This window comes from Pan troglodytes, chromosome 2, assembly GCF_028858775.2.
Source record: "Pan troglodytes isolate AG18354 chromosome 2, NHGRI_mPanTro3-v2.0_pri, whole genome shotgun sequence".
NCBI classification, from domain to species: domain Eukaryota; kingdom Metazoa; phylum Chordata; class Mammalia; order Primates; family Hominidae; genus Pan; species Pan troglodytes.
In genome coordinates, this window is record NC_086015.1 from 101,805,072 (window position 1) to 101,828,181 (window position 23,110).

The following is a 23,110-nucleotide window of genomic DNA, read 5'->3' on the forward strand; positions in this document are numbered from 1 at the left end:
AATAAAATGTATTTATATTGGAAAGGAAGAAGTAAAATTTTCTGTATTTGAAGGTGACATAGTCTTAAGTATTGAAAACTTTAATGACTCCACCAGAAAACCATTAGAATTAATAAATTATTCCATAAATTTGCAGGATACAAAATCAACATACAAAAATTACTATTTCTATATAATAGTAACAACAAAGTATCTGAAAAAGAAACCAAGAAAATAATCTCATTTAAAATAACATTAAATGAAAATAGAATACTTAAGAATAAATTTAACCAGTGAGGCAAAAAATCTGTACACTGAAAGCTATTAAACATTGATAAAAGAAATTGAAGACACAAATAAAACAAAAGGCATCCCATGTTTATGTATTGGAAGAATTAATATTGTGAAAATGTCCATACAACTCAAAACTATCTGCAGATTCAACGAAATATTAAAATTTTAATAACATTTTTCACAGAAATAGAAAACATTATTAAATTACAAGGGAAACATAAAAAATTTCAAATGACAAAAGCAGTCTAAAGCAAAAAGATCAAAACTGGCCCCATTTCAAAATTTACTACAAATCAAAACAGCATAGTACTGACATTCCATATGTAAGCCAGTAGAATAGCATAGAAAGCCCAGAAATAAATCCATGCATTTAAGATCAATTGCTGTTTAATGAAATTGCAAAGAACAAACAATGGGGAAAGGACAGTCCTCTATTCAATGTGTTGGGAAATGTAAATACCCACATGAAGAAAAATAAAGTTAAACCATTATTTCACACTATATTCAAAAATCAACTCAAAATGTTATTACTTAAATGTAGAACCTGAAACCATAAAGTTATTAGGAGAAAATATAGGAAAAAAGCTTCTTGACATTGGTTTAGATGATAATTTTTTGGATATAACCTTTAACTCACAGACAACAAAAGCAAAAATAGACAGATAGGACTACATTAAACTAAAAAGCTGCTGCACAGCAAAGGAAGCATGCATACAATGAAGGGAAACCCACAAAATGGGAGAAAATATTTGCAAACCACACATCTGATAAGGGATTAATATCCAAAATACATAAGGAACCCAAATAACTCAATAGTAAGAAAACAACTTGATTTTACAAGTGGACAAAGGACCTGAATAGACATTTCTCAAAGGAATGAATAATGGATATATAAAAAATTGCTCAACATCACTATCATCAGATACACGCAAGTTAAAACCAAGAGATATGACCTTCCATCTATCAGAATGACTATCATTGAAGAGACAGAAGATAGCAAGGTTTGGTGAGGATATGGAGAAAATGGAATCCTTGCACACCGTTAATGGTAATTAAAATTAATACAGCCATTGTGAAAAACATATAGAGGCAAATCCAAACAATTAAAAATAGAACTTCCATATTAACCAGCAATCTCATTACTGGGTATATATTCAAAGGAAATGAAGTCCATATGTCAAAAAAAACTACACTCCTATAACCATGTAGCATTATCTATAATAGCCAAGATATGGAATCAACCTAAGTGTTCATAAACAAACGAGTTAATAAGGAAAACATCATAAATATACCCAGTGGAATACTATTCTGCTTAAAACAGAAGAAAATTCTGTCATTTGCAACAACATGGATGAACCTGGAGGACATTAGGTTATGGGAAATAAGCCAGACACAGAAAGACAAGTACCATATAATCTGATTATATGTGGAATCTAAAAATAGTCAAACTCATAGAGCAGAGTACAGTGGAGTGGTTATGAACGGTTGGAGAGTGAAGTGGGTAGATATTGCTCAAATGATTCAAACTTTTAGTTAGACTGAAGGAATCAGTTCCGGAGACTTTTGTACAATATGGTGATTATAGTTAAAACAATGTATTGATTTCTTGAAAATATTTGAATATAAATTTTAAATGTTATCACTCACACAAAAATAATAAGTGTTTAGGCAATACATGTTAATGAGCCTGATTTAGCCATTCCACAATATATACATATATTAACCCAACATGTTGCATGCCATAAGCATAAGCAATTTTTATGAGCCGATTAAAAAATACATTTTAAAAATTACAGTAAGGCCAGAGCTCCTGAAATAAAATACTATCACTAACCAAAGAAAAAAATATGGAGAATGTGTTAATTTCCAACCTCTGCTCACAAAAAGCAATCTCCCCTCTAAGGCAACAAATCCTGGTTTCCAATTCCTCCATGAAGCCTTTGCTGACCTCTCCAGTATGAATATTTTTTCCCACTAAGGATTTTATATTCAGATTGATGATAAGGATAAGTGGTATAAGCTCAAATGAATGGAAATCAAAATATGGCCCTTAAAATTTGTTTATTAATCAGCTTTTGGCTTATTCTCCAGGTCTCAAAGGATATGCTAATTAATCCAATTTAGTGTGTTTGTAATGTTCAGAAGATTAAGTCTCTTAGGCTATACTTTGATGTCAATGCCAAATAAATCCTCTTAGAATTATTTTGAATAGTTGGGTCATTCTCTACAACAACATAAATATTAACATTGATCTCATTGTGCATATATTCTCCTAAATGATCAAGAAGATAGTTTAATTGCTGCATCTAATTTAAAAACTAATACCAGGCAACCAACTGGTCTCTATATAACTCTTATCAGGAATATCGAGGTGAGAATTTAACACTTATTATTAAATTAGAAACTAGAAAAATTGATATCCTGAAACATGTTTTCTTTTAGTTATTTATGGTTTTCTTTTTCCTTATGTTTCTAACTTTTCAATTTTTTCATATTCTTATATTCTTTTTCTAAATCTAAAGTCTATTGTGTAAACTCTAGACAATTTACTATCATTCATTTGTATCACTTATGAATTCAAGAGGAGCCTACACTGATCCAAAAATAAATAAGAGCATACTTTTGTAGTAATAACAGAATACATTAGGGAAGATTTTTAAACTTCTTTAAATAACGTGGTAACCTCTACAATGAAATAGTGTTGAAAATGTTTGTATTGGGCATTCCCTATGTATTAAAGAAATTATATGAGCAAGGACTATAATTTCAAACCAATCTTTTAAACCTCCAATATAATTTTAGGGAGTGTTCTTGTTTCTCTTTTGATTCTTAGAGAAATCAAATACCAATATAAACCTTATTTCTGTTTAATTTACTATAATCAACTGAGAAAACTGAAGGGAATCTTATGTTATGTGACTTTAAATTGGCAAGGGTAACCAGTTAATGAAAAAGTATTCAAATTATATTTATATACATTTCAAAGTTCATTTTAAAATAATGTTTCTAAAGATATCATCCCCCAAATAATCTGATATTTAAAAGTCAGCAATATTTTCAGGAAACTAAAATAGAAGAGGTCTTCCTATGTCTCTCCAAAACATTTTCTCAGTTCCTGAAATTTGGAGTGTACTTGTGGTCAGTAACTATCCAGAAAATTATCAATCTGTAAATATCTAGAACAGTCTCAACTACCTTTTAAAGAAAGTAACAGGATGAAAGTAATTGGATGAAACAGGCATCCAATATCAGGACAATGCATATATGCTTCCAAACGTAGCTATAATAAATGAAGGTAGATCGAAATAAAACATGCTCCAGCAGGTTAGAACTCCATGTTTAAGGACATACCTAAGGGGTTAGTAACAGAAGTTTTAAAAATATTCTCAAATTTTAAAAAATGTGATCATCATAGAATCTAGGAATACCATAGAATCATGATGTTCAAAAGAGTAGAAGTTGACACTAAGGTGATACTGCTTTCATAGGTAAAGGACTGTAAGAATGCATTACCACAAGATGCAAACATATCCCTTAATGTTTTGAGATATGTGCAAGACTGTCAGCAAACAATTATTGTAACTACCAATGTCATCATCATGAGAATGAAGCAGGCACTTGTTCAGTAAGTGCATTGTGATGTTCTCCACTGTAGATTTGTAAAGTGCAGAAAACATTAGTTGAATCCCCAATGATTTTTATGGACTTATCAAAGTATAAAACACAGCAGATGTAAGAGTACTTCACTTTACTTAAAATTAAGATTGTTTTCTGAATATGAGGAACAGTTATTATAGAAAATTTAAAATAGAGAAAAATATAAAGAGGAAAAAATGACCAATAATTTGTATTACATCGCAAAAACTAGTAAAAACATTTTGATGTGCTTCTGTACTACCTTCTATTACATTTACATGTAAATATTTATTTGGTAATTCCGGTTATACTGCATGTAAAACTTTTTATTTTGTTTTTATGCAATATTTTTATGTCTGTTTTATTATAATAGATATTATAGCTAAACACCATTTAAAATATTTGTCAGTATACATTCATATGGATGGTTCACATTTATTTAATCATACTGGTTAACTAACTGGTTACCATTTAGGTGTTTAAATTTTTCACTATTATGAGTGAGATTATAATGAACATCATTATATGTACATATTTTCTGAAGTTTTAGTTATTTCTTTTTGATGCATTTATTTTTACTGATCAAAAGGTATGAACCTTAAGAGTTTCTTTAATCTATTACCAAATTATTTTCTAATGATTACACCAATTTATACATTTACCAGGAATGCAATTAGGTTGCCATTTTACTATATTCTAGATAACGCTCAATATTATCAGTTTTTTTAATCTTATTTTCATGTGCAAAATAAATATAGCTTCATAGGTGTTTCTGAATGGTGTTTCTCTGATTAGTAATAAAATCAAACATTTTTAATTTACTTAAAAAGGTTTTTTTCTTTGAGATTTTTCTATTCCTAGGCTTTACCTATTTTCTAGTAATTATTCCTACTCATTTGTATGAGATCTTATAGCAAAGGTACAGAAACTTTATCAAATTTACTGCAGATAATCTCCCAGTTTGACATTTTATTCATAATTTTTTGATACGTAGTTAGACAACTGAATATATTTTTAACTCAGGATTTCTCCAATTGCTTTTAATAACATTAATTTCTTTATGCACATAAGTAGTTTTACTCATAGTATCATTAGTAACATAGGAGGCTTTTTTGTTTTGGTTTGGTTTTTTTGAGACAGGGTCTCGCTGTGTCACCCAGGCTGGAGTGCAGTGATGCTATTATGGCTCACTGCAGCCCCCATCTCTCAGGCTCAATGAATCCTCTCACCTCAGCCTCCCCAGTAGCTGGCACTACAGGAGCATGTCACAATGCCCTGGTAATTTTATATACTTTATTTTTTTTTAAGAGACAGGGCCTCATTATGTTGCCCAGGCTGGTCTGGAACTCCTGGATTCAAGTGATGCTCCCTCCTCAGCCTCCTGAAGTGCTGGGATTACAGGCATAAGCCACTGTGCTCACCAGACTTTTTAATGCAGTGTTTTGTTTTTTCTCCCAGCTTCCATCCATAACACTTTTACTCCCCAACTCCCAGGAATATAAATATCTTGTAAATATTCCCTTCTCCCCCAGAGCATCTTATTTTTAAGTGTATATTCCACTAGTATTGGAGATAGTAATTTGCTGAAATAGGCAGATGAAAATAGTATTTTAAAAATATTTTTATTCGGGTAAATTATACACAACATAACGTTTATCATTTTAGTCATATTTAAGTGTACAGTTCAGTAGCATTAAGTGCATTAATATTGTTGTGCAATGATCACCATCATTTGTCTCTAGAACTTTTTCATCTTCCCAAACAGAAACACTGTACCCATTAAACAATAGCTCCCAGTAGACCCCTTCCCCTGGCAACTACCATTCAACTTTCTGTCTCTGTAAGTTCGACTACTCTAGCTTTCTCATGTAATTGGAATCATAAAATATTTGTCCTTTTGTGTCTGGCTTATTTCAATCAGCCTTATGTCCTCAAGGTTAATCCATGTTGTAACATGTATGAGAATTTCAATCCTTTTTAAGACTGAGTAATATTCCACCACAATTTATTTATCCATTCACCTGTCCATGAACATTTGGGTTGTTTTTACCTTTTGGTTATTGAAGGTAATGCTGCTGTTAACATTAGCATACAAAAATAGTCTTTTAAACACATTGTTAACCACTACATATACAAACATTGAAATTGGGAACACTGGTACCAATTACTGACACTTAAATTACGAATCAGCTTTACCTATACTATATAGAGAAGTTCTGTGCTCTGAATATTTCTCTCAAGACCTCAAAAGTCATCCTTGTGCACCCAATCAGATATTTTTTCAAAATATGATAGAAACATGTTCAACCAATAGCCACAAAAGTAGTAGCCTCAGGAGACTCATTCTCGCAGTGAATTGGGCATGCACCAAATTCCAGGCAACATGAGGAGACATTGTGGAAGATGCTCTCCTTCTTTTAAGCCAAAGAGACCTCAATAATTGTGGCATATTATAAATTAGTGCCTTATTCCTCTACAATTTTTTTCAGAGAGGTCAGGAATGGCTGAAGAAAATCATACCATGAAAAATGAGTTTATCCTCACAGGATTTACAGATCACCCTGAGCTGAAGACTCTGCTGTTTGTGGTGTTCTTTGCCATCTATCTGATCACCGTGGTGGGGAATATTAGTTTGGTGGCACTGATATTTACACACTGTCGGCTTCACACACCAATGTACATCTTTCTGGGAAATCTGGCTCTTGTGGATTCTTGCTGTGCCTGTGCTATTACCCCCAAAATGTTAGAGAACTTCTTTTCTGAGGGCAAAAGGATTTCCCTCTATGAATGTGCAGTACAGTTTTATTTTCTTTGCACTGTGGAAACTGCAGACTGCTTTCTTCTGGCAGCAATGGCCTATGACCGCTATGTGGCCATCTGCAACCCACTGCAGTACCACATCATGATGTCCAAGAAACTCTGCATTCAGATGATCACAGGCGCCTTCATAGCTGGAAATCTGCATTCCATGATTCATGTAGGGCTTGTATTTAGGTTAGTTTTCTGTGGATCGAATCACATCAACCACTTTTACTGTGATATTCTTCCCTTGTATAGACTCTTCCTGTGTTGACCCTTTCATCAATGAACTGGTTCTATTCATCTTCTCAGGTTCGGTTCAAGTCTTTACCATAGGTAGTGTCTTAATATCTTATCTCTATATTCTTCTTACTATTTTCAGAATGAAATCCAAGGAGGGAAGGGCCAAAGCCTTTTCTACTTGCGCATCCCATTTTTCATCAGTTTCATTATTCTATGGATCTATTTTTTTCCTATACCTGAGACCAAATTTGCTTGAAGAAGGAGGTAATGATATACCAGCTGCTATTTTATTTACAATAGTAGTTCCCTTACTAAATCCTTTCATTTATAGTCTGAGAAACAAGGAAGTAATAAGTGTCTTAAGAAAAATTCTGCTGAAAATAAAATCTCAAGAAAGTGTGAACAAATGACATCTATCCTAGCTTAATGGTTTAATGCTCAAAAAACTTCTAAATAAAATTACACAGAGGAAGTGTACTAATTGTATACAAAATATTAAAACATATCAAAATACAATCAAATTAAGCAGAAATATGTGACAGGGAAAATTCATGGAAAGGAGTGAACTGTGCTAAATATTTACTCAGAATTTAAAAGCACATGCAGACATTGAATTCACTCAAGCAGCAATGTAGAAAGCCACCATGCCTATAGACTGTGTTAGTATCAATGATGATCAACACCCAAAACAACAGCAAAACTACCAGTTACAAATATAAAAAGCCATTCCATTTACAAAGCGGGCTTTGATAACCAGCCCACTCTATAGCTTACAACATGTGCATTACAGTTAAGTGTTTAAGATCATGTGAACAGTCAACCAACGAAATCACTTATATCCACGAGCAACAAAAATGGCAAGTGAATTTTGAGGAAGAAAATGTAATAGCATGTGGGGGACATTATTGTAGTTAGAATGAGGTAGTCATGAAGTGATTGTGCCAATAAAAGTGAATATTATATTTCCAAATAGAAGTTGTTGTTAAATGATTTAAACATTTAAATAATTAAAATCAGAATGTCAAATTTCAAGATAGGTTACATTAAGTTTTATTTACTCCAAAACCTACATGCATAAAGATACCATATCATAAAGTTGTAGACAAACATTTCAAACTTCATGTAGATCTGAAGAGCCTTCATTGTCAGTGAGTTAGGCTAAACTTCTCTGTGCCCATTCCTGAGAGGTGAGGAAGGGGTTAAACAATGGAGACACAACCTTTGGGTATATTATATATAGACATGTAAAAAAGTGTGATTGTTGGACTGTGGACAGGGCTTATCTCAAATATTTTCTTTTATTCCTTCACCATTGCAAAACTTAAAGTTGTTTAATATGGATAGAACCTAATAATCTTATGTGACATCATTAAAGAGATACTTTCCAATTATTCACTCTACATATATTTATTGAGATTCTGCTATGTGCAAGCACTGTTCTAGATGCTGAGACATATTAATGACCAAGACACCACTCTTTTCATCTTCTTAAATAATAGAACATTGCCATTATTTTAATTACTAACTTCTGGAACAAGGAGGACCCATAACAAGTAACAGAAAAATTCTCCCTTCCACCTCCTCTCTTGATGCTCTGTGGTCACATCTAAATTTCCAGAAGGCAGTTGTCAGATTGCAGTGGGCCTCAAGCTAGCCAGCCACCAGAGGCTGGCATCACATGGAAAATCAGCATGCTGAGTCTATATAGAAAAAGGAGTAGAAAACAGATATATTTCTAGATATAATTCCCTAAATCATGAATGAAAAACTATAAAAATATAGTGTATATTTGTAACCTCCAAGAAAACCTAACCTAGTTCATTCCAATTATACTCAGACATTTCAGTATTTCCTTGCCTGTTTCAAATTTAAACCCCATCAGTTGAGTTTTTGCCTAATGCACTTCCATCAGCATCACCAAATGTACTTGGATACTTACTATGCGTCCATGTGCTAAGCTGTATATACACATTACCTCATCTAACCCTCATAAATCCTGTGAAAGAATTGCAATTATTATCCCATGTGACAGGTGAGAATATGAAGCACAGTATGGTTGAGTCACTTGTTCAGTGACCCACAGGAGTCTGCATGACCTGAACCCCAGGCTGCCTGACTACAAAAACTACATTCTCAATTATTACATAAGAAATCACAAAAGGTCACCCAGAGATTGCACAGAATTGTTTATCCCACGCAATGCAGAACAGCATAGTGTTCTTTGGAAAATTAATTTTAAGAGATTTAAATATCAGGAGAATTTTTATTTAAAATTTTTATTAAAAATTTTTATAAAAGCAAAAATTGACTTTTCTTGAAAAAGTGGCAACAATTCTTATGTCACCTCCCTGGCTCCTCTGAACATTTAAATTTATAACTTTGCATCTTTGCATTAAAAACTACTGCCTCTCCTCATACTTCATTATTTCAGTGCTTACTTACAGTAAAAATATTTACCAAGTTGTAGTTGTGAATTATAAAATATGCTGATTTGAACAATTTCTCAATGTTTCAGCTTATCTTTTATAGTGAAAACATTAAAAAAAGAAATGACCAAAAAGTTCCAGAAGGGATAATTTATTAATTCGTTTGCAGTCAATATATAGTGGATTAAGAAAAAGCAAAAATAACAATAAATAAATAAGCTAAATACAGAATTTTTGGGGCACCTAATGAAATGGTGGTGTGTTTTGGGGGGGTGTATTTCTGCTAGATGCCATTTCACTATGCATTAAGTATGCAAGGTAGGATTCAACTAGTATCAGGAGGAAAGATGGGAAATTTTGACCTGTTTGTTATACACCAGAGCAGAAAAACTGGGAAGAAATACTCAACCTACAAGAAAAATAAATGGATTTAACCAGAAGAAACTTTACATTTTAAATGCCTGCATTGACTTCTTCCCTGGTTTCCTGAGTCCAGCTAGGTCAATTTTATAATAAGAGGTCCCAATTTTCATCTTCTCAGAGATTGCATCTGTTGGTTGCATCGTCCATGAGTGGAAATTTTACAGTTCTAAGAAAAAATAAGGGTTTGGAGATCATATTCACTGGAGAAGAAAAGAAGATGAAAAAAAGGATGCAGTTCATTTTAAGTTCTGAGGGTGGAAGTAGATTTGAGGGTGATTTCAGGGAAGTAGATTTGTCTTTTCCTCCAGGGAATAATCAAGGTTCTTCCCAAATCCCTACAACCTCTTTCCTCTTCTCCTACTTGGGCTTCCCTGTTTGCACGCATGCGTGTGCAGGAGTGGCTGTGTGCTTGGACTCAGCTCCAGCTGGAAGCATGCTCTCCTTTGTCACTGTTGGAGAAATTCAACAGTACAAAAATACAGTTGATGACTTGATGAAAGGGCTGCACCTTCAAGCCATAGATGCAGCCTTCTGTCAAGTCATCAACTGCATTTTTGTACCGAAGTTAACAAAAAAAGAGATAAAATATTAATTGTTCCTTTAAACCTTAAGAAAACCTTAAAAGAAAAAAATAAGCCAAATACATTATTTTAAAAAAGAAAATCTTTTACAGTAAACAGTTAACTGTTGAGCTGTACATTCTTTATAAAAAAATTATTCAGTTTTACTGGGCAGGAGATATAGGCATGAACTTGATAGAAATATGGTAGAACAATAATCAGTATAATTCATTTTAAGCAAATATATTTTACTAATATGCTTATTGACCAACCCTTTTTGTTAACTATAAACTTGCTATTTTATTTGGTTTGAATTAGCTTCATCGCTGCATTATAATTTTATGTTTTGCTTATGGTGATGAATCAACATCAATCGCAGGGAACAGAGAGAACAGATACCAGTTAGTCCTGTTTAAGGTGTTAACAATAAAGGTAGCTCCCTTTTCATAAAGGAAAGAAAGCCAAATACTAATGTAGGAAAGTATGTATTATCAAATTAGTATGATAACTTTGGAGAAATGAGTCATATGCCGATATGACTTACAGGTCTATTTTGTTTGACGCTCCCTTTAGAAGATAAGGATAAAATAATACATACAAAATAAAGGAAAACTGACTGAGATAAAAACCACAAAATTTCTACTGGGAGAATAACTTACTGGGGATTTTTTAAACATGACTTTATACAGAGATATGCATCTATGGGGAACTAGTTCTTCATAAAACCAGAGAATTAACATGAGAAGTAAACAACAGCCTTTTGGCTATGATGCCCTAATGGGCATGTTAGGACATTCTAACCTGAATGCAGGCGTTGGAGCTTACTGGTATACCATTTAAGATGGGCGGTCAGGGGTGGGGAGGAGACATGTTTTGAATGTTTGCAATCAATCTGAATATAGACTAAATGAGTTACTCTAGGTTACCACAAGTAGGGATAACAGGGCAGGGAAAATTGATTTACTCATGCCTGGAAGGCAAATATGTATAGACTAACTCAATGTGTAGGTCAAGTAATGTAATATGAGGGACACCTAAACTATTCTATTCAAAATATTTCTCCAACTCTATAGCAAGTACATATTCCACTATTAGAATACTAAATTGAGGCAAACATGATGAGTAGATTTTATCTTTCCTGCCAAATGAGTAAGAGGATGATTGGACTCAGAAATGAAATGTGTTATGCTTCCATATTTTTAAAAAATTATTTATTTTTAAAACAAACATGGCAGCACATATTCCACGTTGTTTGTGAGGGGAGGGATGCAGTCTGTGTCTCAGGGTCTATTAAATGCATGGCATTTGAGCTGAAGTGCTCAAAAACTGTATTAAGAAAGAAAGGCAAGCAGGTAAGAAGCATGAAAGACAGGAAGCAAAATATTAAGATTAAGGTCTTGAAAGTCCAAGTGTCAAAATGGCAAAAACTTTGGGAGGTGAAACTCATTGTCTCAGTAGCACAAATCAATTAATCTATATTGCTTGCTCTTCAACAAGACACAGCCCAGATGAATGAGGCACATATCAAGGAAGCCATTAATTCTCAGAGATCAAGACCAGATAATGTCCCAAACTGAGGTTTCTGGAAGACCAGAGGCAGCTGGGTTCACAGGAAGACGTAGTTCTAAAAGTGGGTGGGAGGAGGACCCTCATACAAGCTCTATTCTTAGTTTAATGTTGGGTGAACTAGGAGTGTGACTCTCCAAAAACCCCATTACCTGAGCACTCTCAGTCTCACACTGTCACACACACACACACAAAAAGTAAGACTGAAATGTATCATGATGAGAATTCTTGCAGAGAGGCAGGCAATGAGCACCAAAGAGATGAAATCTGGTATAATTTCCTCAGTAATCTGACAGCTGTTCTCCTTTGCTGCTGCTCTTCCTTGCCTCTTCATCCCCTCCTGTAAAGCATGACTTCTTTCATCCCAGCAAAGTATGTATTGAGTTAGCTCCTCTTAACATGGTGTTAGTCCATTTTCACGCTGCTGATAAAGACATACTCGAGACTGGGAAATTCACAAAAGAAAGAGGTTTAATGGACTTACAGTACCACATGGCTGGGGAGGCCTCACAATCACGGGGGAAGGTGAAAGGCACTTCTTACATGGCCATGGCAGCGGCACGAGAGACAGAATCTGTGCAGGGAAGCTCCCATTTTTAAAACCATCAGATTTTGTGAGACTCACTCACTATCAAGAGAGCAGTGCAGGAAAGACCTGCCCCCATAATTCAATCACCTGCCACCGGGTTCCCATAACACGTGGGAATTGTGGGAGTTACAATTCAAGATGAGATTTGAGTGGGGAAACAGCCAAACCATATCACATGAGTAATGATGAAGGGCTACACACACAGTAAAAATAATTACATAGGCACAATCCCTGCTTCTTAGAAATGTATCTAATCAGGCTATTAAAAAAGAAAGTAAAATGGTATAGGATATTTATAGCACATTAATATAATTGACTTATAGTAAACCTAATAGAACTTTATCCTTCACAATACTTCCCTTCTCAATTTTTTCTTCTATTTAACTTCATATTTAAATACATAACCTTTATTTAAAGGGAAATTACTGTTTTTGAGATAGAAAGATTTATTACTCTCCCTCAGAAAATATACACCAAGAAAGTAACTTATTTGTTTAAGGACTGATAGAAAACAATGAAGCTCAAAATGTAATAATTATGAGTATGACTATGTACTTTTACATTTGAAAAATGTGTATTATGGATAACCAACTAATAATTAGTTCATAGACAATGAAATGCCAGTGGCATAATCTAAATATATTTATTTATTCATCCATCATTCAATAAATACTTACTGAGCATTTTTAAAATACACCACACACTACGAGTAAAGCCAGCCAAGATTTCTTCTCTCATGGGTCTTACAGAAGTCCTGGGGGGAAGATGTTAAACTAAAATCATTACAATTTAATAAATGTTTAAGATTTATGTGCAATTTCTCCTGACATCTCAATTTAGTTTTATCGGAAGCTCCACATTCCAAATTAAGACACCAGACTCCTGTGCAGGATTTTCAGAGAGTGGTTTAAAAACTTATCTTGTGACCTTTGACTCATTATCCCCCGCAACTATTTATGAGTCTTGGGAATTAATCAGAATTTGGAGAATTCAGACACAGACATTCTCTAGAAAGACTTAACGGGTTTTCCTCTAGTCCCACCCGTTGCAATGAGGAGGCCTGGCCCCGCTCACTCTACTTACCCAGTTGAGAGGGTCTTTACTCAGAGAGTTTGATACATGTCCCCTGGAGTTTGGGAAACCTATAGAAGAATATATGACTCCCCGTTGAGGGGTCCAAAAGGTGAAAGGGCTTGATTAGACAGCCCTGAAATACTGAGACCCCAAGGTGAGCTGAGAGAGACCTGCATTCCCTCTGTCCAGCTATCCATTAATCCTTCATGATTCTTGTGGGTTAAAAGCCTTCCTAAGAGAAGGAGCTGGCCTGGGGCCCTAATAAAAGAGAACTCTTTCTTTTTAAAAAAGTTTTTAGAGACAAAATCTCACTCTGTCACCCAGGCTAAGATCATAGCTCACTGCAACCTCAAATTTTGGGCTCAAGCGATCCTCCTGCCTTAGCCTCCCCAGTAGCAGGGACAACAGGCATGTGCCACCATGCCTATTTTTTAAATTTTTTATAGAGACGAAGTCTTGCCATGTTGCTCAGGCTGGTCTTAAACTTCTGGCCTCAAGTGATCCTCCTGCCTCAGCCTCCCAAAGTGCTGGGATTACAGACATGAGCCACTGCGCCCAGACCCAAAGAGAATTCTTCAATGTGGTTCCAACAGAGGGGAACCAGCCTGCCAGGAATGGGATTGAGGGGCAGCCCGATGAAGGACAGATATTGATTTTACGTGTTAGCAAAGCTGCAGTCTGAAGATCTGCAGAGGGAAAGTCTCTGAGAAACTCACAGAATGGCTCTAAAAAGAGAAAGAGCCTGCATTATGCATGGGCCCTCCATGGCTCCAGGTTCAGATGACAACAGTACCAGCCACAGTCGAAATATACTTTGCCCTAATCTACTCTCCCACTGGTTTGACCATAGAGAGGTCAGAAACAGTCAGTGACTGAGGACAGAGAGAAAAGGCTAAGAAAGCCTCCTCCCCCACTGTGGGCCTCCCAACAACAGGCAAACCGAAGCTAAGAGAGAGAAGAGTTTTAACACTGAATAGTGAGTTTTTATACCTCCCTAATTGAACTGGAGTGTGATTAGTAGACTGACTTTTTAGTGCTCCTCTACCTCAAAAGGGATTACTTCATTAATTTTTTTTTTTTTTTTGGTAATTTTTTGTAGAGGCAAAGGCCAGGCTGGTCTGAAACTCCTGGCCTCACGCCATCCTCTCACCTCAGCCTCCCAAAGAACTGGAATTATAGGCATGAACCACCGTGCTTGGCTAATTAACTATTAAATGACTAAAAAACCTACCTTAGATCTTATGGAGGTATAGAAAAAATGGATCTACAGAGTCTCAAAGGAGTAGTAGCAAGTGGAATCACTCTTATATTTGGACCTAACGGTCTACTGCAGTCAATAACTACCACATTCAAGAACTTCACAATGCGATGAAATGTAAGAGAACTAACCTAAAACAGATAATTAGAGAAACTTGACTGAAGAAGCAAATATTAAGTTTTCATCTGAAAAATAAGTGTTACCTGGGTAAAAGGAGTGGGATGCGGGAGCGTAAAGGTCAGAAAAAGCTATTTGGATAAAGGGGGAAAAAAACCATGAGAAAGCCTGTGGTAGGAAACAGCACTGTTGCAGATACTGTGGCTGCATAACAAATGACCCCAAAACATAGCGGCACAAAACAACAATTCATTTTATTTCTGTCAGTTCTATAGGTTGATTGGGCTCAGCTAGTTGGTTCTTTATTAGAGTCTCACAAGGATGTAGTAAGATAATAGCTGTGGCTGAAGTCCTCTGAAGGCTTGTTAAGGCTGGACATCCAGGATGGCTCCCACACATGGCTGGAAATGATGTTGGCTGTCAGTTGGGAGCTTAGCTTGGGATTTCAGCTGGAGCATCTACACAGGACACCGCCATGTGGCCTGGACTTCACAGCATGGTATCTGGGTTTGGAGAGGGAATGTTCTAAGACTGAGTGTTCCAAGAGAACTGGTTTAAGGACACATGATCTTTAGGACCTCATGAGAAGAGTGTCATTTCAGGCACACTCTATTGGTCAAAACCATCACAAGCCAGCCTAGATTCAAGGGGATGGGAATCTCAATGCAAGATTGAAGGATTTTAAGGCCATGTTTTTAAACTACCATAGGCATGGCCCACTGGAAAAACTAAAAGGTCAGTGTGCCTTAAGTATAGAACTTGCCAATAAGTTTGTAAGGCCATTTAAAGAGCTTGGAAGCTATCCTCAGAGTCATGGGATGAAATTAAAAGATTATTGAGAAATGAGTAATTATCAAGGATAATGTAGAAGATCATTAAAATTATTCATGGAGCCAAGAATCTGAGTAATTTCCTATGGAAAGAAATAAATTATTGCTTGTTAAGAATCTACTTTTAATCAAGACAAGCACCACTATAGTAGTCAAGACACATTGCATAGTATTGGGCAGATTTGGGGGTAGCCAGGCCAGACTGGAAATGTAAGGTAAAGTTTCCTCTTCATGAAAATTTACCTTTTGATGAATGTGCATTTGAAATAAGAGCCATCTCCATTTTGAGGTTTGTTAAAGTATTTATGTTCCCCTCCATTCATCTCTTTTTTTTTTTTTTTTTTTTTTTTTTTTTTTTTGAGATGGAGTCTTGCTCTTTCTCTCAGGCCGGACTGCCATGGCGCTATCTCGGCTCACTGCAAGCTCCGCTTCCCGGGTTCACGCCGTTCTCCTGCCTCAGCCTCTCAAGTAGCTGGGACTACAGGCGCCAGCCACTGCGCCCGGCTAATTTTTCGTATTTTTAGTATAGACGGGGTTTCACCGTGTTAGCCAGGATGGTCTCCATCTCCTGATCTCGTGATCCGCCCACCTCGACCTCCCAAAGTGCTGGGATTACAGGTGTGAGCCACCACGCATGGCCTCATCTCTTAAACTTACAACTAACAATACTCTGATTTCATTGTAGAATTTTATTTCATAGTTTAAATACAGATTAGGACACATTTATTTCATCAAACTTTGCCAACAGTGGTCAGCTTTGAATTTTTATCTTCTAACTATGTCAACAAAAATCTTTAAACATTTTCTAGTATAAGCACTTTATATGAAGTGAACAAAAATCACAAAAGCCTATGTGATTGGGTAAAGTTGTGGATGTGATATCACAATAGACAAACAACCAAACTCTCATCTTCTTCCAGCTCCAGGGCAAGAAGTGGGGGAGGTGTAAATCTCAAAATTACCTTGAAGGACCCATTACATAGCCTAGTCTCTCCAAGGTGCTCAATTTGAGCTCTAGTCTATCAATTCTAATTTTTCCCTAGTTAATCTACTTTCATGTATATATTTTACAATGCAGCTTTCTAATAATTTCAAGGATTATAACTCAGAAGCAACTCTCTCATTTATTGAGGGACTATTCTTTGCAAGGCAATGTGGAAGATGTTGGAGGGATACAAAGATTAAATAGGCAATAAGTTCTAGTAGGAAGGTTGATATGCACAACAATCACTGTTATACAAAAAGTAGAAAGTGGCAAAAGCAGCAAGAAGGGGGTTACTCCAAATGCCACAGGGATTCAGAAGAGCAAGACATTTGAGATGAGTCTTCAGTTATTTCAATTGGTAAAGAAGTGGTCATGATTTTTGAAACTGGAATTGCAGTGAAGTGGTATAGATCAAGATTTGAGTATGTGGAGAATAGCATTCCATAAATAAAGACAATATAAGATGAATCACAGATATAAGAAAGTCCAAACGTAACAATGACTGTGACTAAAGGAGAGGAATAGGAGAAAATGATCCAAAGATAGAGCTAGACAATGTTACAGCTTTGATGTTAGACAAAATCTAGACTTTATTCTAGATTGCTTTTGTAAGCAGTAGAGAGTTGTTGATGGTTTTGGGGTAAAAGGTTGATGCAATATTATCTATGCTTTACAAATTAGGCTGGCAGGATGTGTAAAATGGGTTTCAGGTAAGCTAGTTAGTGGCAAAGAGACCAGCAGAGAGTCTACTGTCATCATCCAGGAAGGAACCTGAACTAAGGTGACTAGACAGGAGAGTTTCAGTGACATAGGCATTACTGAAATAGAATCAAAAAATCTTGATAACTAATTGGATATAGAAGGCCAGGGAAAAGAAGGAGTCAAAGATGATGTCAACATTAGAAGTCTAGTTGATGGGAAAACATGTAAAACAAATGAGAATTGGTGCAGTTATGAGAAGACAAATGAGTATAAATTTAAACATATTACATTTTAGGTATCATGAAAATATTCAAATGAAGCTGCCTTGAAGGCACCTAGGAAGTTGGACTTGGAGTTTAGGGAGAAGGCAGGGCCGGGGATTTGAAATCATCTGAAGATTAATAACAGTTACTGTTGATTGAAAGCTTAAATTGTACCAGACTCCATGCTAAGCACTTTACATATATTACCTTATAAGCCTCACAGTGAACGTGAAAAATAGGCATTATTATCCTACTGAGACCTAAAGAATGACAGAACTTGCCCAAAGTTTCTCAACTAGTAAAAAGAATTGGGATTGCAAATCGATCTGTTTAAATCCAGAGTAGTTCTGTGGATGTTAAAGTCAGGAATTAATTACAGAGTAGCTCTACTTGTTCACCTAGAATAATGCCTAATGCATAGGAGGGAGTAAGAGGGAGAGGCCACAGCACTCTCCACTCAAAGGCTCAAGGCCTTTCCCTCCCTTTCCTTCCCCCAGGCATCTTATTTCAAATGCTTGGGGGTTGAGAGTTTTAGGTGGAGGGTACAAGGCCTGGGGTAAATGGTTAAGATGACAAATTGGGTACTGCTGCTCTAAATTAGTCCTTGAGGGCTGCATTAGGGTTTTCTAGAGGGACAGAACTAATAGGATAGATGTTTATATAAAGGGGAGTTTAAGTATTGACCCACATGATCACAGGGTGAGGTCCCACAATAGGCCGTCTGCAAGCTGAGGAGCAAGGAAGGCAGTCCAAGTCCCAAAACCTTAAAAGTAGGGAAGCCAACAGTGCAGATTTCAGTCGGTGGTCAAAGGTCCAAGAGCCCCATAGCTGGAGAACTTGGAGTCCAATGTTCAAGGGCAGGAAGCACCCAACACAGGAGAAAGAGGGAAGCCAGAAGACTCAGTCAGTCTAGTCTTTCCACATTCTTCTGCTTGCTTTTTATTCTGGCTGTCCTGGTAGTTGATTCAATTGTGCCCACCCAGACTGAGGGTGGATGTGCCTCTCCCAGTCCACTGGCTCCAATGTTAATATCCTTTGGCAATACCCTCAAAGACACACCCAAGAACAATACTTTGCATCCTTCAATTCAATCAAGTTGACACTTAATATTAACCATTACAAGGGTGTTTTAGCATCAAGTGTTGGAACTCTCTCTAGAATTTTTTAGATAATGTCTTATCTTTCATATCTTTGAATCCTCCTTTGAGTCCATGGTAACAAGTGCCACTTGGCATCTTGTTAAGTGCTCATGAATAATACCCACCATTACTCAGCAGTGGAACCATGGTGTGGATCCCTGAAATCTACTTCCACCCTCAGAACTTAAAATGAACCATCCAAATCTAATTGGATTGCATGTTGTAGAGGCTGATTTCAGGAGCCTGCAAACAAGCTGCAGGAATCCAAGTTCTTCCACTTCCACCCTCAGAACTTAAAATGAACCATCCAAATCTAATTGGATTGCATGTTGTAGAGGCTGATTTCAGGAGCCTGCAAACAAGCTGCAGGAATCCAAGTTCTTCCACTTCCCTCAATGGACCTGAGTCCAATTTTAAACAACATAAAGACAGTGCTATGGTTTGAAAATTTGCCCCTTCCAAAACACATGTCAAAATTCAATTGCCATTGTAACACTATTAGGAGGTGGGACCTTTGAGAGGTGATTAGGCCATGAGGGCTCCACCCTCATGGATGGAATTGGTACAGTTTGGCCCACTCTCACCCTCTTTGCCCTTCTACTCTTCTCCCATGTGAGGAACAGTTTTCCTCTCCTCTGAAGCACGAAGCATGCAAAGTGTTGTCTTGGAATCAGAATTGCCAAATCTGCTGGCATCTTGGACTTTTCAGCCTCCAGAACCATTAAAAATAAATTTCTATTATTTATAAATTACTCAGTCTCAGGTATTCTGTTATAGAATCACAAATGGACTAATAGAAAGGTTTTTGATGCATTTATCTCGATTTACCAATAGCACAATCATTGAAAGGCCAAAAGTTCCACCCCACTGCTGTCCTACTTGAAAAAAAGGATTAAAATGTGAGTTTTAAAAGCAAAAATTCTTCCACCTTGAGTGGCTTGTATGGCTAAAAAGCCCATGTAATGAAGCTCTGTTTTGAAACAAACCTTTACTGGAAACAGAAGACTTCCCCAATAATGTAACACCAGCCCTAGTTCTAATCCCCATTGGAGTGTAGCCTTGTGGTAAACCCCAACAGCTCAGAGTCCCGCATGCCCTAGAGCTGGACCACACAGGGCAAGCAAAGGCTGCCTCCTTCCCGTGCACTGCATTAATGTCCAAATAATAGTACCAAACACTTTTTGAGCTCTTATGTTTTCAAAGGTGTTCTAACCACTTGCACGTATACCTTCTTATTTAACCATCACAAAAACCTATTGAGGCAGATAATATCCCATTTTATAGATAATGCTATTATATGTTCATCCTCAGAATTTCTAGCTTGGGTAGAAGTTAACATCAATCACTCATGCATGCCTCTTTCCTTCCTAGTTCTAACCAAGAGTATGAACACAATGAACTGATAAGCAGACAGGGATCAGAATATTCACTTTCTTTATAGAGGCCTAATGACCTCAAATTACAGGGTCCCTGAAAGTACCGGATTAGAGAAAATAATTTGGAATTGAAGCCAAAACAAACAAGGCTTCCTATTACATCCTGCCAAATCTGAACCTGAGAACCGGGGGTGCACTGGATCTGCAGAGCAGACTCTTCATACGCATCTCCAACTATCAGAGGTGGGATGGATTGGGACCTGTCACAAAGAGCCAGTCAACAGAAGACTGTGGAAAGCACAGTAGAGAAATGGCTTTTAGAAGGCAGACACTGAGCCAGGTCTGTTTACTCCACAGCCCACTCTTTCATAATCTGCCTAGGAGAGAGAGAATCCTATTTCTTGCGTTTAAACATAGCTTTCAAATATAACTGCCCATTGGAATCACTTGGAAAGGTTTTAAAAATTTCAATGACCCGACCATAGCCCAGGCCAACTAAATCAGATTCTCTGGAACGAAAACATTTAAGTTCTCCAGGAAATTCCAATGTGCAGCCTAGGCTAAAAGCCACCACTTTATAGGCTTGGCAACCCCAACCCCTCACAATGCAGCCAGTCATAACTAGCAGTTTTTGAGCGACTACTTTATGCTAAGCAATTTACATAATCCTCATCACAACTCTAAGAGACACATGATAATCAAAGCATTTCACAGATGGGAAAAGGGGTGTTTGGAAAAAGGCTAAGAGACAAAAGATAGACCTGGGATTACAAAGCTCGCATTCTGTCTCCCAAGCTAAATACTTAACCACCGTATACCATGCTGCTCCTTGTGGATGCCCTGATTCCAGCAATCTCTCCAACCCGATAATACATTCTTCTTTTACATAGAGAAGCAAATAAGGCTGGGAGATACTACAAGAGTTGACTCCAGTATTCCCTTCTAAAAGAGAGCATAAACTCCTTCCATGGAAGTTAAGCAGGAAGAATAAAGGTTTCCAACAACTAACATTTGTAGAGACTTGGAAAATGTGTGGCAGGGTGTTAAAAGATCAATAATTAGAGATGCTTAGAATTATAAAGCAGTTGAAGTCAAACAGCATACTTTTTTATAGAATCAACTTAGTAGTTCTGAACAGCCATCCTTGATATCTTAAGATTAAGAAAACTGGACAGCACAGTCTATGAAGATAGGGCTAAGGATTGCGAAGGGAGGTGTCATAGGAAATTATGGGAGCAAGAGAACCAAAGATGTTTGTGAACATACAATGACAATACAAGCTAAGGGGGGAAAGAAACGAACAAAATGCGGAAGACTGGGAGGGGCTGAAAGGCTGCAGGGCAGGCGAGGTAAAGCTCACATACTGAGACACTAACACTGGACCAGTAAAGATGACACATTACTTAGTAACTCAGATATTTTAAAAGGTGTACGGCAGAAAGAAAATTCTCATTTCACATTTCTAAACCTTTGCAAATATACAAAGTAATATAAATTGGATCTTGCTTTTATAGAAGTTTGCTGAAAGTATGTAAATGTTTATATGTCAAATAATGTATATTTGTATACACGTAATGCTAGTAATAGAAATTCTGGCACTGAAGAGAATGTAATCACTCTATGGTAACTTCTTCTATAGGGCAAATAATTCTGTTACTCTTTTTACAATTGAGCATTTTCACATCATGAATTTGCAGGATGATGGCATGTAATTTGGCCCCAGGGAAAAATGTATCTTATTATGATGGAGTATAAGAACACCTGATGAGCAATAGAAAAATAATTTAGATCCGTTTCCTTGTTTATTCCTCACTTTTCAAGGTATGAATCACTGTTCCCTTTGAGAAGAGTGCTGAAAGGAGGACAAAAGCCTCCACCCATCTGTGCCAGGACACAGCTGCATCAAGCTTGTGAAATAACAATTTGCATCTTCAGAGCTGCACCCATTAACTGCTCTTTTAGCTGCTAGAGAATTTCAGAAAGTTTTGCAATCAGGCCGCGTGCAGTGGCTCACGCCTGTCATCCCAGCACTTTGGGAGGCCAAGGTGGGTGAGTCACTTGAGGTCAGGAGTTTGAGACCAGCCTAGCCAACATGGTGAAACCCCGTCTCTACTAAAAATACAAAAGTTGCTGGGCATGGTGGCACACACCTGTAATCCCAGCTACTCCGTAGGCTGAGGCAGGAGAATCCCTTGAACCCAGGAGGCGGAGGTTGCAGTGAGCCAAGATTGGGCCACTGCACTCCAACCTGGGTGACGGAGTGAGACTCCATTTCACAAAAAAGAAAGTTTTTCAATCAGCAAAATTAGTTTAACAGGTTTTCATTTTTGGTGAAAGTTTATATGAAGGCTAAGTATTAAAATGACCTGATCTATATGTTATAGTCAATTGAACATGACAGGGTCTATAGGTTTTAACTGTGCTAGTCTGCAATTTGGTGATGTTTCTGGAATGGAAAAACAAACTAAATTGATACGGTTTGTGGTCATCTCATTCTTCTCAAATCATATGACTAAATGAGTTCACCTAGGAGTGATTGTCAACCCTATCCTCTCCCTTAACGCACGTGTGCATGTGCACACACACAACTAAAGCAGGTAAAATTTTAACACATTCCCATTAGATTATAAATTTGAAATCCTAGTGTAATATGATGCAGACAGAAGGCACACTGTTATCTGAATAAATTCTTCTAGAATTCCTTTTTTGTTGTTGTTGTGCCAAATTGTGTTTTATGGCTATACTTAATAAATTTTGAAATGAGTCTTTTGCTAAAAATCATAGAGGATATTTACCCACATCATTTAGTTAGGAGCTATAAAATCAAAGTCTTAAAACACATTTGTTAAAT

The 23,110-nt window shown here is 36.6% G+C and overlaps 2 protein-coding genes across 2 annotated transcripts in view; one reads left to right on the forward strand and one right to left on the reverse strand.

The window, feature by feature from the left end:
* Positions 1 to 5,520: 5,520 nt before the first annotated feature.
* LOC738886 (olfactory receptor 5K2) lies at positions 5,521 to 7,392 on the forward strand. The gene is given in 2 exon segments (XM_054680838.2): positions 5,521 to 6,970; positions 6,972 to 7,392. Coding segments are annotated over 2 exon segments (951 nt in total). The 5' UTR covers positions 5,521 to 6,409; the 3' UTR covers positions 7,362 to 7,392.
* A 7,801-nt stretch (positions 7,393 to 15,193) lies between these two features.
* The window catches only part of CLDND1 (claudin domain containing 1), a 50,017-nt gene continuing 42,100 nt past the window's right edge, over positions 15,194 to 23,110 (reverse strand). Inside the window, exon 6 of the mRNA XM_016939895.4 lies at positions 15,194 to 15,467. Coding sequence (XP_016795384.1) covers positions 15,454 to 15,467 — 14 coding nt within the window. The 3' untranslated portion in view covers positions 15,194 to 15,453. The remainder of the gene's footprint in view (positions 15,468 to 23,110) is intronic.